The 13,653-nt window shown below is 50.0% G+C and overlaps 1 protein-coding gene across 1 annotated transcript in view; it reads right to left on the bottom strand.

The window, feature by feature from the left end:
• Window positions 1-13,653, bottom strand: part of tusc3 (tumor suppressor candidate 3) — a 52,205-nt gene that overhangs the window by 22,134 nt on the left and 16,418 nt on the right. The window contains exons 2-6 of the mRNA XM_083692738.1: window positions 9,861-10,030; window positions 6,694-6,811; window positions 3,949-4,089; window positions 1,371-1,511; window positions 550-639 (exon numbers count right to left, since the gene is read on the bottom strand). Coding sequence (XP_083548864.1) covers window positions 550-639; window positions 1,371-1,511; window positions 3,949-4,089; window positions 6,694-6,811; window positions 9,861-10,027 — 657 coding nt within the window. The 5' untranslated portion in view covers window positions 10,028-10,030. The remainder of the gene's footprint in view (window positions 1-549; window positions 640-1,370; window positions 1,512-3,948; window positions 4,090-6,693; window positions 6,812-9,860; window positions 10,031-13,653) is intronic.

Raw genomic sequence — 13,653 nt, 5'->3', positions numbered from 1 at the left:
CAGCATGTTTTTTTTCCTCTGAGAGCGGTACGAACCTGGCATGAGCCATCCCATGATGCAGTGCAGGAGGAATGGACGCCCGTGGATTATGCCTTGTGAAAGCCTATTATCCTGCCGCTAATTATTTTTGCATGAAATTAAACAGGCCTTGGCTAATTCAATTCTGGGTTATGGCTTTATTGACTGGTCAGGGCTGGGGCACGGGGCTGCTCCTGGACACAGGGGAGAGAGGGTTCAAACCCATAGATCAGGGAGGGGAGGGGGACACACACGGGGGGGGGGGGGGGGGGGGCGGCCTGCGCCTCGTTTCTCACCGCGTAAACGAGTGCCCAGACAAGAGACGGGATGAGAGGAGGAAACGGAGGAGGGACAGAGAGAGAGAGAGATAGAGATGGGGGGGGGGGGGGGACAAACACAGAGGAATGAGAAGGAAAAAACTGAAGAACAGAGGATGATGAATGACAGAAGAACAGAGAGAGGAAATAGGGAGAGGGAGGTGAACAACACGGGGGGAGGGGGGGGGGGGGGGGTGGTGAAGGGTTCTCTTACCACTTGTCCGTTCTGGGGGTTCTTGTGGGCGTACGGGGGTCCTCGGATGTGGTTCCACATCTGGCCCGAGGTCATGGCAAACACCACGCACTGAGGAGAGAGAGAGAGAGCAAGCAAAAAACGTTACAAATTCCTTCGGTGGCCACATTTCCGTACTCGCAAACACGCGCTTGCTCCTGCCAGCAACCCAGCAAACATGCACACACACACTCACGACAGAGAGATAAGAGGTCCAAACAAAGAGAAAGAAAGAGAGAGAGAGAGATAATAGGGGGAGGGGGGGGATTAAATAAAAAAAGAGAGCATGGCTCCATCGATCCATCCCACCACTCCAGCTGGCAGGGAGAGAGAAACCACACTGGACCTGGCCTGTGTGTTGCCCCCCCCCCAGTCGATATCTGTGGTGGCTGAACCCCCCCCCCCCCCACAACCCCCTTACTGCTAACATGTGTGATAACGACTCCCTCTGTCTAGAGCTGAGAGAGACGTTAAACTCAGTCTGACGTCCTGGAAATGGTAAGGAGATCCCTTGGGAAACAGCTCAACTCTGAGCTCTAACCAGTACAGTGTGTGTGTGTGGTGTGTGTGTGTGTGTGTGCATGTGCATGCATGTCTGTATGTGTGTATGCGTGCGTAAGTGTCTCTGTATGTGTGTGTGTGCGTGTATGAGGGCGTTTGTATGTATGTGTGTGTGTGTGTGTGCATGCGTGCGCACGTGTGTAAGTATGTGTGCATGCGTGCGCACGTGTGTGCATGTGTGCGTGCGTGTCTGCGTGTGTGCATATGTGTGTGTGTGTGTGTGTGTGTGTGTGTCTTCTCACCAGGGCGGCCATGGCCCAGCCGGTCTTGTTGTAGATGAACTCCAGGTTGTTCCTGCGGAGGTAGAGCAGCCCCCCCACCAGGGACACCAGGAGGGCCAGGGCGATGGTGCCGGAGTAGTTGGGCGGACGGAAGACACGGATCTGGGCCATGGAGAGATGAGGGGGGGGGGGGGGGGGGGGGGGAGATGGGAGGGGTTGGTTAGTCGGGAGTTAGTCGTCAATCACACGACACAATGACGTCAGGACGTGGCCGAGTAACTGGCCTAATTTAGCGTAATCGGTGGGTAAGCGTGCCTCAACGTCTAAAGTGACATGGAAACAAGCGCTGACGTGCGTCGCCCCACCACCACATCCCCGATTCATAGGCTTCTTTAATTCAACGCCAAGGTTTCCCGGTTTCTATCAGGGGTGGTACGATAACACAGAGCACAGAGTGGCGTTGCTGGAAGGAGCAGGGCGTACGTTGGTTGGAAATCCGCTCCCCTAGAACGTCCCTTGCAGTAAACGACATGTTTATACGCAAACCGCGTGTCGGGTAGGACACTCCACGTTCTTTGGGAAGCTTTCAGAAAGCTCGTTTGTGACATACTGCACCTTTAAGGCTAACACGTGAAGGCGGTCTGTGAGTTAGCAAACCTAGCCTTAGCGACAGGGCTCGCAGGCTAACCACCACCCACACTGGGAGATCTGGGGGGGGGGAGAGTGAGGGTGGGTGTGTGTGTGTGTGTGTGGGGGGGGGGTCTATTTACGACCGCCGAGCCCACGGGCCGCCAGGGTCGTAAACACGCTTTGTGCCTTCCCTCCTGAAGGTCGTAACACCGCTGTGGAGATGGAGTACATTGGCGGTCGCAGGGCCTTTCCCTTCTAATGCTATTGGATTATCCCAGATAAAGGGGGCCGCATATCCCATAATTCAGTCTGCTTATGGAGGAGAGAGAGAGAGAGAGAGAGAGAGGGAGAGGGGTAGAGAGAGAGAAAGAGAGGGATGGGGAGAGAGGGAGGCAGAGAGAGAGAGAGAGAGAGAGAGAGAGAGAGGGAGAGGGGGGGTAGAGAGAGGGAGAGAGAGAGGGAGAGGGGGGGTAGAGAGAGAGAGAGAGAGAGAGAGGGATGGGGAGAGAGGGAGCCAGAGAGAGAGAGAGAGAGAGAGAGGGACGGGAAGAGAGGGAGGCAGAGAGAGAGAGAGAGAGAGAGAGAGAGAAAGAACAGGAGTGCCTGTTGCATTCCTTCCAATGCCGACTGCCGTTTCTTTTTCTTTTTTTCAAAACCGCGGGACACAGAGGATCCAAAGGATTAACGAGCGACCGGTTGAGATGACGTTAGCCAATAACGGAGGAGAACGCCGGCTTTGATACAGATCTATAATGGCCGCTGTGGATTTAATACCAAATACAGCTTCTCCATTTAACCTCGTTTGGGGATTCTTCGAAAGAAAGAAAAAAAAGGGGACACAAAAGAATAGGGGCTACGACAGCTACAGAAATCATTCTCCACCAGGTCATTAGTTTCTTTATTGCGTTTCTTTTCTTCTTCTTTTTTTTGTTCAATAAAAGCCGGGTACTCTGCTGAAGTGCTCCTCTCCTGCTCGTTCCCCCCTCTCCCCCCCTCCCCCCGTGAAGTATCGTGCATCTCTCCGATAAATCTGGAGGCCGATGATATCATCTCTACGGCTATTAAAGAATAACCTTTAGGAATGTATCTTGGGTCTGGTACAAATATCATCTCCGCGCGGATAAGTCAAGTCCACGTGGCTGCCATGGGGGCGCTTGTCTGGTTTTTTGCGGCTGGTTTTTGCGATTAAGGGGGTGGGGATATCCTCGACGTCGAGTTCCCGCCCGCGGAACTCGAAATCGTGGCGTGTGTTTTCCCGTCGACGCGAAGGTTTACTGGAAGGTCGTGGTGCATCGTGGGGGGGGGGGGGGGGACACCTCCAGTGAGGATTCCACCCTGAATGTGTTTGTGTAAAAAGGTTGAATGTGACAGGTCAGTCCTGTAAGAGTCTTTCACTAAGACTGTGGATGACTGTGTGTGTTTCTCTTATCTTATATTAAACCGGCGACTAAGTTTGGTTGTGGCTATGTTCGGAACGTGTATGGCCAGCGGAGGCTGGTGGAGGTAGAAATCGGAGGACGGGCTTATTTGTCACGCATGGAATAGAATATTCATATACTCATTCCATTCCATGCATTACAATGCCATTCCTCATTCCATTCCAATCCATACATTACACTGAGCCCGTCCTCTGATTTCTACCTCCACCAGCCTCCCCTGGTGTATATAATACAGGTACTGTATTAGTTTCACCTGTATATTCATAATTGGTGTATAACACAAGTCTTGACTGTGTTATAATGTTTAAAAAAGGTCTTGAACATGTTAGTCTCACCTATGCATTTATAAAGTTACATCTCACCTGTATGTTACTGGTATATCAATCTCACCTGTATGTTACTGGTATATGAATCTCACCTGTATGTTACTGGTATATGAATCTCACCTGTATGTTACTGGTATATCAATCTCACCTGTATGTTACTGGTATATCAATCTCACCTGTATGTTACTGGTATAAGAATCTCACCTGTACGTCGGTCCTGTCCGCGATCCACTTGGCCAGCTGCTCAGAGGCGAAGCCGATTCGCTGGAGGTCAAAGGTGTCCGCCCTCTTAGGCTTCCCCTTGGCTGGGAAGTGCATGAAGGTGGGGGCGGAGTTCATATTCAACTGAGAGAGAGAGAGAGAGAGAGAGAGAGAGAGAGAGAGAGAGAGAGAAGGAGGGAGAGAGAGAGTGAGGAAAGAGAGAGAGAGAAAGATTGTGAGACAATGAGGGAGGAAGTGGGTTTCACCCAGCAGTATCAGGTAGAGAGAGAGAGAGAGAGAGGGACGCCTGCCCACGTGACGTGACTCAACATGAGGCCACATGCAGGCAGGGTGCAGCGCCGGGCCACTCACTGGTGGCACTGCCACACACCTAATTACTATACTCTCCTCCTGCACAGGCTGGAGCTGGTCATTAGGCCTAATGAACAGCTAGGCATGCACACTGCATACTTATTATTCTGGGCGTCTGCCTCCTCTCCCTCCCTCTCTCTTCTCCCTATCTCACTGTCTCTCTCTCTCTCTCTCTCTCTTGACAGTCTCTATCTCGCTCTGTAAAGAGCATTACGGCTGTCTGTTCTACTCTCTGTCTCTGTCTCTCACTCAATCTCTCGATATCTCAATCGCTCCTCACCTGAATCTCTCTCTCTTAAATGAAGCTCTCTCTCTCTATCGACAGCACCTTCTCTGTCTCGTCTCCATCTCCCTCCCTCCCTCCCTCCTACCCCCCGTTGCTATCTCTTGCTTCTCTTTTTCCACCCCGGTTCCTTTCCAAAACCCATCTCCCTGCAATTAAAAACAACAAAAAAAAGTCTGTTGTTTTTCCCTCCCTTTTCTCCCCTAACTCAGGGAGAGAGAGCGAAGTGGGGGTTATTATAGAGGTGATTTCTCTTAATTGCATGAAATGAGGCCCTGCCGCACCTCCCAGGAGTGAGAGGTGAATCACCCATTAGAGAATTAGCCTGGCTCTCTGGGAGAGAAGCAAAAAAACCCAGAAAAAACAAAGAAAATCACACAAAGTGATCTGCATCTAATTACATGTCATTTTAATCTCCCGGCCGTAAACACAAAATTGCACAAGTGGTGTGAGTGTGTGCGGCGTACCTCAGGGGAGAGTGTTAAGCCCTATCAGGAATGCTTGAGTATGGTAATGGGCCGTACGTGTTTTTTTTTGTATTTTTTTTAAACAAACAGCATCTGTTTATTGTCATGCAAACGACTGGAGTAATAATAATACCAATGATAATAATAGTAATGTTGAACTCTGTTGCATTAAGACACTGAAGTTTGCGGGATATTCTAGTGGGATTTAGTTGCTATGGAAACGCATTATAATATGTATATGTGGAGTTTCGGGGGGTTTGTTTTTCACTGTACTTGAGGTCTGCAGGCGGTCATGTATGTGCTCAAGTAAACCCGAACGCACGCACGCACGCATGCACGCACGCACGCACACACACACCTCTCAGCTGGAGTTTCATAAACACTCCCTACCCCTTGACAAATGGTCTTGAAATCAGAAGTCTTGAGTCATAGTCACACCAGTAACAATGGAAAAGCCAATTACACAGAGCCAGTTAAGCCCTTGTTTACAGCCACTCCCTTCTATAACTATAACATGGGATTGGATGAATACCCCTCTTGATGCTCTGAGACACATCATCAGCGATGGTCAGACACCCTCGTCTGCCGGCGCCAGCTTTGGCTTTAACACGTACAAATAAATAATGAATAATAAAATAAATACAATAATTAGCGACTAGCTATCAGTGTAGGACACTACGTGTTATCAACTCCCCATCAAATCTGTGTTGGATTATGTGTGACGGATGGATGTTCTGCTGCCCTACCTGCTTATGGATTGGATAGGTGGCAACTCTGGTTCTCTCATGTCAGTTGACATAGATTTGCTGTGGGATATAGATCTCCCCCTAATGCTGTCTGGAATGGCTTTACTTGGGAGATAAGGAATTCCATCGTTCGGTTGGTCAACAGAGATGAAACATTCATTTTAGGAGGGTATGTGTGGACTGACTGTGATTTGAGGGGGACAGTTCATCTGTATACTAATCTATATCCATTTAAAAGTCACTGTGTGTTTGTGAGTGTGCTTACCCATAGCCCATGTACACAACCACCGAATACCTGAGGAGTCTATGGTATATTTCCCAAACAATGTTCGGCCTCTGATATGAAAGCCAGACTCTGTATTTCCAACTTAAAATGTCTGACAAGACCTGCTGGTAAATAAAGCCACAGAGGAGCTTGTCAGGCGTGGTGATTTTCTACCTTACTTTAATGATTTATCTCTCCTTTAACTTGGTCTGTGTGCTAATTAGCATGCTGTGTCTCTCAGAGTGGCTTGACAGGCCCCATGCAAATGGAAATGAGGCTGTGGGGAGGGAGGGGGGAGGGTGGAGGGAGGGAGGGGGGAGGGATGAATGACTGAGGGAAGAGAGAGTGGGGGAGGAGGAGCGACGGGGGGGGGGGGGGAGAAGGTAGGGAGGAGCGGGGAGGAAGAGAGAAGAAGGCAGGGAGGAATGACGGAGGGAAGGAAGGAAGAAGGAGGAGGAGGAGGAGGAGGGGGTGGGGGAAGGAGGAGCAGAGGGAGGACGCTTGTGCATGAGGGGAGGAAAGAGAAAGTCAAGGAGTAAGAGGGTGGGAGGGGAGACAGGAAGAGAGAGAGAGAGAGACAGAGAGGTGGGAAGGTGAGCAGACCCAGACGGTTACCTGCTGAAAGACGTCCGCCCCCTCGTCGTAGTCCACCACGGTGAAGAAGAGTTTGTTAGAGAAAGCCGAGGAGTAGCGCCAAGAATTAGCCAGCACCTGATACTCCTCGTTAGCTTGTCTGTTAATAGAGAGAGAGAGAGAGAGAGAGAGAGAGGGAGGGAGAAAGACAGAGGGGGGAAAAGAGAGAGGGAGAGAGGGGTGTGGCGAGAGAGAGAGAGAGAGAGAGATAAGAGAGAATAAGACACACATGAGTAAATGGGTGTTGGTGTTAATCACAGCCTTGCTAGCTTGAGCAGTTCAGGGAAGAGAGTCGATGAGAGGAGCGCTGGTGTCACACACTCCTCCTCCGAGAAGGGATAACGATTTGATGGTGCTAATACAGGAGAGTGTGTGTGTGTGTGTGTGTGTGTGTGTGTGTGTGTGTGGCGCGGCGAACGCAGCTCCGGCTCCGGCTCCCAATTATTGCCATCGTGGATGGCGAAGACAACGGGACGCCATTTCAATGCCACTTATCTAGTCTACCATTGATGTCACGGTCGGGCGGGTGGGACAGAAAAACTCTAAAATAAACAAACCAATTAGGAAAAGATTACGGGAAAGAAATTTTGTTCAATTGAACTGGGCCCACTTCACCCGTCAGCCAATAAATCAGGCTGTCAGTGCTTGGTGGACTGGCGATTAGGGTCTGTTGCTATGGAAGCCGCAGAGGCAAATGGGCTTTCATCTTACTGTCATTTAGTGACACACTTAGTGGGTTTAAAGAAAGTACTGCCACATTCCTGTGGCAGTTTGGAAGCTTTTCCGTACCACACGCTGTGTGTATTTCCCTTGGCTGGGTGAAGTGTTCATAGAACGTTTGGTTATGCAGAGAGAGAGAGAGAGAGGGGGGGGGTGACAGCCTAAACGTGTCCTTTCAGGTGGAATGACCCTGTGGAAGTCATTCACGGCAGAGAGTTTCACAGAGTCGCACGGTTGATCGCCGGATGGCGGCTTCTTTGTCCCCAGCGTCACGCGAGGTGCATGGATTCACAAACGACAACAGAAAAGCAGGAATACATTAGGATTGCAAGACACGCTTTTTCTGTTGGGACGAAACAAAACGAGGAAAAAATTACGTTGTTTTCTTCGATCTTTAAAGTTCTTGCATTTACTCGTGAATGTCCGCGTTTAAATCATTCAGTGTGTTTTCTGTTGTCGACGCTCTGTGGCGTGATACAGTCAGCGGAGGCTGGCGGAGGTAGAAGTCGAGGGACGGGCTCATTGTAATGCATGGCATGGAATGAGAAATGGTATCAAACGTGTGTGTTTTCTACCTCCACCGGCCTCCCCTAGATACAGTACATGACATCATGCCAGTCACACATAGCTAAGCACTGGAGTAGGCCTTGCAGTGCCCAACATCACACACAAACAAGATGGAGGGGAAAACCAAAAAATAAACAATTAGTACTATTTGCACTTCAAGTACCACTGGCAGTGAAAGAACGAGAGAGAAAGAGAGAGAGAGAGAGAGAGAGAGAGAAGAAATAGGGGGAGGTAGAGAGAGATAGAGGGTGAGTGAGTGAGCGAAAGAGCGATGCGAAGACCCCGGCGATTAGCCGTCTCTCTTGGTGCCCGTCAGTACTTTTAAACGCCGGCGGTGGGGTCACCACAGCAAATTTATCTTGGGCCCGCTAACTAACGACGCGATGGTATCGTGGATGTAAATGGTCCGTCCCCAACTGCGAACAAGGGGAGAGCGGTGCACACGTGTGACATTCACTAATGCGTTACAGAGTGACATGTCAAATTGAAAGGGAAGCTTGCTCTCTTGTTAAGATGAATGCATCTTAAGATAAATAGATAAATAAATGCATATGTCATGGCCTGCCCCGGGATAGAGAGAGAGAGAGAGAGAGAGAGAGAGAGAGACAGGGAGAGAGAGAGAGAGAGAGACAGAGACGAGACATAAATAAATAAATATCTGATTTGAGCAGACAGACGATGATTAAAAAAGCATTATGGGTCACCGCAAACTCAAAGGATGATGGCGAGTGGGAAAGGTCAGCGTGGATTAAATTAACTTCCTCCGTTTCTGTAATACACATGATTATTCCCCCGCGTTATCTTTATTCAATGAAGCCAGGGCCGGGACTGCTTTAAGTGCACAAACCTCAGTGTGGCAGTGGGTAATCGGCCCCCTACGGCCCCTACCCAACCACTGCTCTGTCCTGCATCCTACATCAACCCCTACCTCCTACATACTAGACACTTCCCCCTACCTCCTACCCAACCACAGGTCTGCCCAGCATCCTCTATTAACCCCTCCCCCCTACCTCCTACCCAACCACAGGTCTGCCCTGCATCCTCCATTAACCCCTCCCCCCTACCTCCTACCCAACCACAGGTCTGCCCTGCATCCTCCATTAACCCCTCCCCCCTACCTCCTACCCAACCACAGGTCTGCCCTGCATCCTCCATTAACCCCTCCCCCATACCTCCTACCCAACCACAGGTCTGCCCTGCATCCTCCATTAACCCCTCCCCCCTACCTCCTACCCAACCACAGGTCTGCCCTGCATCCTCCATCAACCCCAACTTCCTTTCCTCTACCCCTGCACCCAGACTCTGAATGTACGTTTTCATTCAGCTTTTGAGACACAAAAATATTGTTTTACATGAAAGCCTCTGCAAAGCATGAACGTGTGATTACAGTCCTTAACGCCTGATGTTGCATGTACTCAACGTTAACATTTCAAGTGATTGCACCTCCTCCAAAAGTGAGCATTTTGTATCTGTTGAATTTCAGAAACTCACCCCTTTGACCATGTACAAGGATATTTCAGAGGAGCAGAATTTCTGTGTTTCCAGACTTGTGATTTACGCAATTTTTCAGAGAAAACTTACGCTGGTATAGTTACATTAATTGGCCACGAGATGGTGCTAAATGTGGGATCTCCTGTTCAAGACAGTACTTCTTCCTTCCTTTTGTGGACATTAAAGACATTGTTGCCTATATGCAACATCAGGTGGTAAAGGGTTAAAATGCATGAGTGACAGTGAAGAAGTGCACATTTCGGGCGGAGAGGGGTGAACCGACTTGTGGGTGTGTCTCTACGTGGCTAATGATAAGGAGCTCTTTAGTGCCCCCCTGTGTGGAGTTGGGGAGCAGGGGCGGAGCTTGGTACCTGCAGACGGAGCACTGCCTCTGGGGCTGAAGCGCGGTGAACATCACAATGACCGAGTAGTTCCTGGGCGGAGCCTTGACGAAGCGGCGGAACTTATCCCCGTTCATCCGGATCACGGAACGCCGGGAACTCCACTCCATCATCTGGTCCACCTTCTCCGCCAGCATGTTCTAGGAGGAATGAAGGAAACAGGAAAAGTTAGGATAGAGAGAAGGATGAGGAGAGGGCGGTGAGGACGAGAAACAAGGGGAGAAATTATTAATAGCAAGTATTAAACCATGAGTCTGGAAAATATTGGAATGTCATTATTCATTAGTGTAATCTAAATGTTCAATGCATTAAGTAAATACCCTGCTTGCCGGAGGTGGATGAAAGACATAAAGTAGCAATTGCGACGACACAGAGAACTATTTACACAAATGAACACTGCATGGCTTTAAACACAGTCCTTGACAGTAATTGTAAATGGTTAGACACGGCTAACGTGTGTGTGTATGTGTGTGTGTGTGTGTGTGTGTGTGTCTATGTGCGTGTATGCGAGTGTGCGAGCGTGTGTGTGCGGGTGCCCGTGTGTGAATGAGAAAGTGTGTGCTGGACGGTTTCTGCTGTTGATTACATTCCGTTGGGCTCCGTGGAAAGGTCACGGTGGAGTGTGTTAGCACAGAAAGCTCGGGAAACAATAACCACAGTGGAAGCCTGGGGGAGAGACGAATCAAGAGGTTCTCTCTCAGCCGGGCTAAAATATCACACCTGTGTTGTGGGTCTCGACGCCAAAGAAAAGCACCCATTTAGCAGAATACGGCCTTGGTCGTTGGCGTTGCCTCCTCCGTACGGCGGGAAGGAACCAAATAACTGTCGTGTTGACGTGAGGCGGCCTTGAGCGCTGATGCATCACGTCCTTTTTCAGAGAACATCTTTTCAAGTTCCAAGGTGAAGGTATTTATTTATTTATTAAGGGGGAGAGGCTCACCGTGAAAGTAAGTGAGAGTTCTGTGAATCTTGGAGGTGGCCCTGATCCCAACTCACTCGGGTGCACTTTCTGATTGAAAGCCTGAATGAGGTTCATTTCAATTTTGCCTCACCGTACTCCTGCAAGACTCCCCCCCCCCCCAAAAAAGGGCCAAACAATACCGAATTTCACACACAGAAATCCCAAGGCAAGAAAGTTATTCTCAAAAAAACATTTATTTTTTTGTAAGTTTATTTTTATTCAAAGCTAGCCAGATACAGTCTATTTTTCTGTATCGCCATGACAACTAGCAGGCAACATTCTGCACCAGGAGTTACTTGTTACTTACAGAACAGTTGAAGTGTAGTAATTTCACAGTGTTAAGGGTTTTTCTACTTATGTTGGACCATGACGCGCCCCCCCCCCCCCCCCCCAGGGTTTAATAGTCACAGAGATAACGTGACAGCACTTCCTCTGCAGACATGATCAACTTTCTACATCCTGTTCCTGATCGGTAGGAGCATTCTGACTCAGGTAAGTATCGTCTGAACTGGTTCTAACCTTTCACTCCATCCGTACCTGTGATGTATCCCCCCCCCCCCCCCCACCCCACACCACCCCCTCCCCTGGCCAAAATGAGCCATCTGTTGGTTGGCCACGCCCTGTAAGGCCCCCCTGCCCCTGCAGCAGCTGTGTGTGACACCGCCAGGGGGAAGAACCAGAAGAGGACCGGTCAGGACGTGCTTCAGGACCAGTCAGGACCTGCTGCTTCGCATTCTTTCCAATTCCAGCCTTGCCCGGGCAGTAAAGACAACTGGGACTCAACTGTCTCACTCTCACTCCCTCTCCATCTCTCTTTCTTTCCATCCATCCATCCATCTCTCTCTCTCTCTTCCTTCATTCTTCACCACCTCTCCGTCCCTCTCACCCGCCTCAGTCATCTCTCTCCTTCCTCCTTTATGCCTCTCTTCCCTCTCTCTTCATCCCTCACCCCCTCGCTCTCTCACCCCCCCACCCCCCCCCCCCCCCACCCCGTCCTTCCCTCCCTCTCCTAGAACAGCAGATGAGAGCTGTCATCAGCAGTCCCCCGGCGTTTCTTGCTTTATTTCCAGATTTATTTTGTTTCTATTAATCCTCGTCAAACGGACTAGTCGTCCTCAGCACACTCTCTGATTGGACGGGGTGGGGGGTGGGGGGGGGGGGGGGTGGATCACAGGGCGACGGTTTGTTGAATAATTTAACGGTTGGATTTTTGTAGGAGTGCAAACTTGACAAAAAAGGACTTTTACTCTCTTTGTGGGGCGAGGCGCAAATTGAAACATCTTGCTGAGAGAGTGCAGCTTTTTTGACAGGCTAAGATGTTTGATACTGTGGGGCAAAGGAACGGCTATTTCCCCCCCAAACCTGTCATAGGGTTACAGCCTTTTCATTGCAAGAACTGCAGCTACTGTGCATTTTGACAAGGTGCCGATACTGACAAACACACACACACACAAGCAAAAAACAACCCCCTCACCCCTGCCACACGCACCCACACACTCACACACACTCACACACACTCACACACACTCACACACACACAGACACACACAGACACACACAGACACACACACACACACAGCAACCCCCCAGTCCGACACACACACTTTGCCACACACCACTCCCACCCCCCGACCCACACATGTACACATATTAGAATTAGAAATCAAATTCCCACGCATGTTTAGTAAAAGGGGGGCCTAACCACAGGATATGTTCCTGCAGGTAGGGAGATATAATGAAACCATGTATAAAGCTGTTAGTGTATCCTGCCAGCCTCTCAATGCCTTGAACCCACACACATGCAAACACACACACACACACACACACCAGTCGCTCAGCACCTGCTTCCCCCACGCGATGAGTGTGTGTGTGTGTGTGTGTGTTGGCCAGTGCATCATTAACAGCAGTGTGATTGGCAGTGGGCCTGACAGCGCTCCTATGGGGGACGGCTGTAGGGGGAAACCTGTCGCTTTCTCCAAAAGGGAAGACTGACAACCTCACAAAGGAGACACACACAGACACAGACATAGACACACACACACACAGACACAGACACACACACACACAGACACAGACACCACAGTGGAGAGATGGATGGAGGGAGAGAAAGAGAGGGGGGATGGAGGAGGAACAGAGAGAGGGAAGAATGGAAAAGGTGAACAGAGAAGGATGAGAGAGAGGGAGAGAGGGAGAGAGGGATCAGGTGGGAAGGAGAGAGAGAGGAGCTGAGAGAAAAAAAAGGGACAGATAGAGTAAGTGAGCGAGAGAGAGAAAGGAAAGGAAAGGTAGGAAGGAAGGAAGGAAGGATCGAGTGGGAGTGAAAAAAAGAAAATCTGAACACCAGTCACACTGCCAGCATCCTCTTCATCGAAACAAAATAAGCCTTTGTCCTTTCCATTGCATAGACTTGACCACAGGGGGCAGTATATTACACCAAACCATCCTCAGGTGACCCCCTCTCTTCCCCTAAGCAGCCTTGATAGAATGACCTTCATTTACCACGACTCCCCCACATCAGATCATGCTGTATGGATCTTATGTATCCTCTTTTAGCTGTGTGTGTGTGTGTGTGTGTGTGTGTGTGTGTGCGTTCTTGGCCAGGTGGCTAAGCAGTGTGATGTGTCGGAAGCTGTTGACAGCCTGATCCCCCCCTGAGTGTGGCTGAAGGGCTGAAGGAGACAAGGCATCACATTGACTTCCACTGGATACACACACTCACTCACTCACACACACACACACACACACACACACACACACACACACACACGCATGCACGCACGCACGCTCACACGTAGGTACGAG

Source organism: Argentina silus (genome assembly GCF_951799395.1).
Source record: "Argentina silus genome assembly, chromosome: 21".
In the NCBI taxonomy this organism is placed as follows: domain Eukaryota; kingdom Metazoa; phylum Chordata; class Actinopteri; order Argentiniformes; family Argentinidae; genus Argentina; species Argentina silus.
The sequence above is the reverse complement of the archived record's forward strand: the minus strand, read 5'-3'. Positions and strand labels throughout refer to the sequence as shown.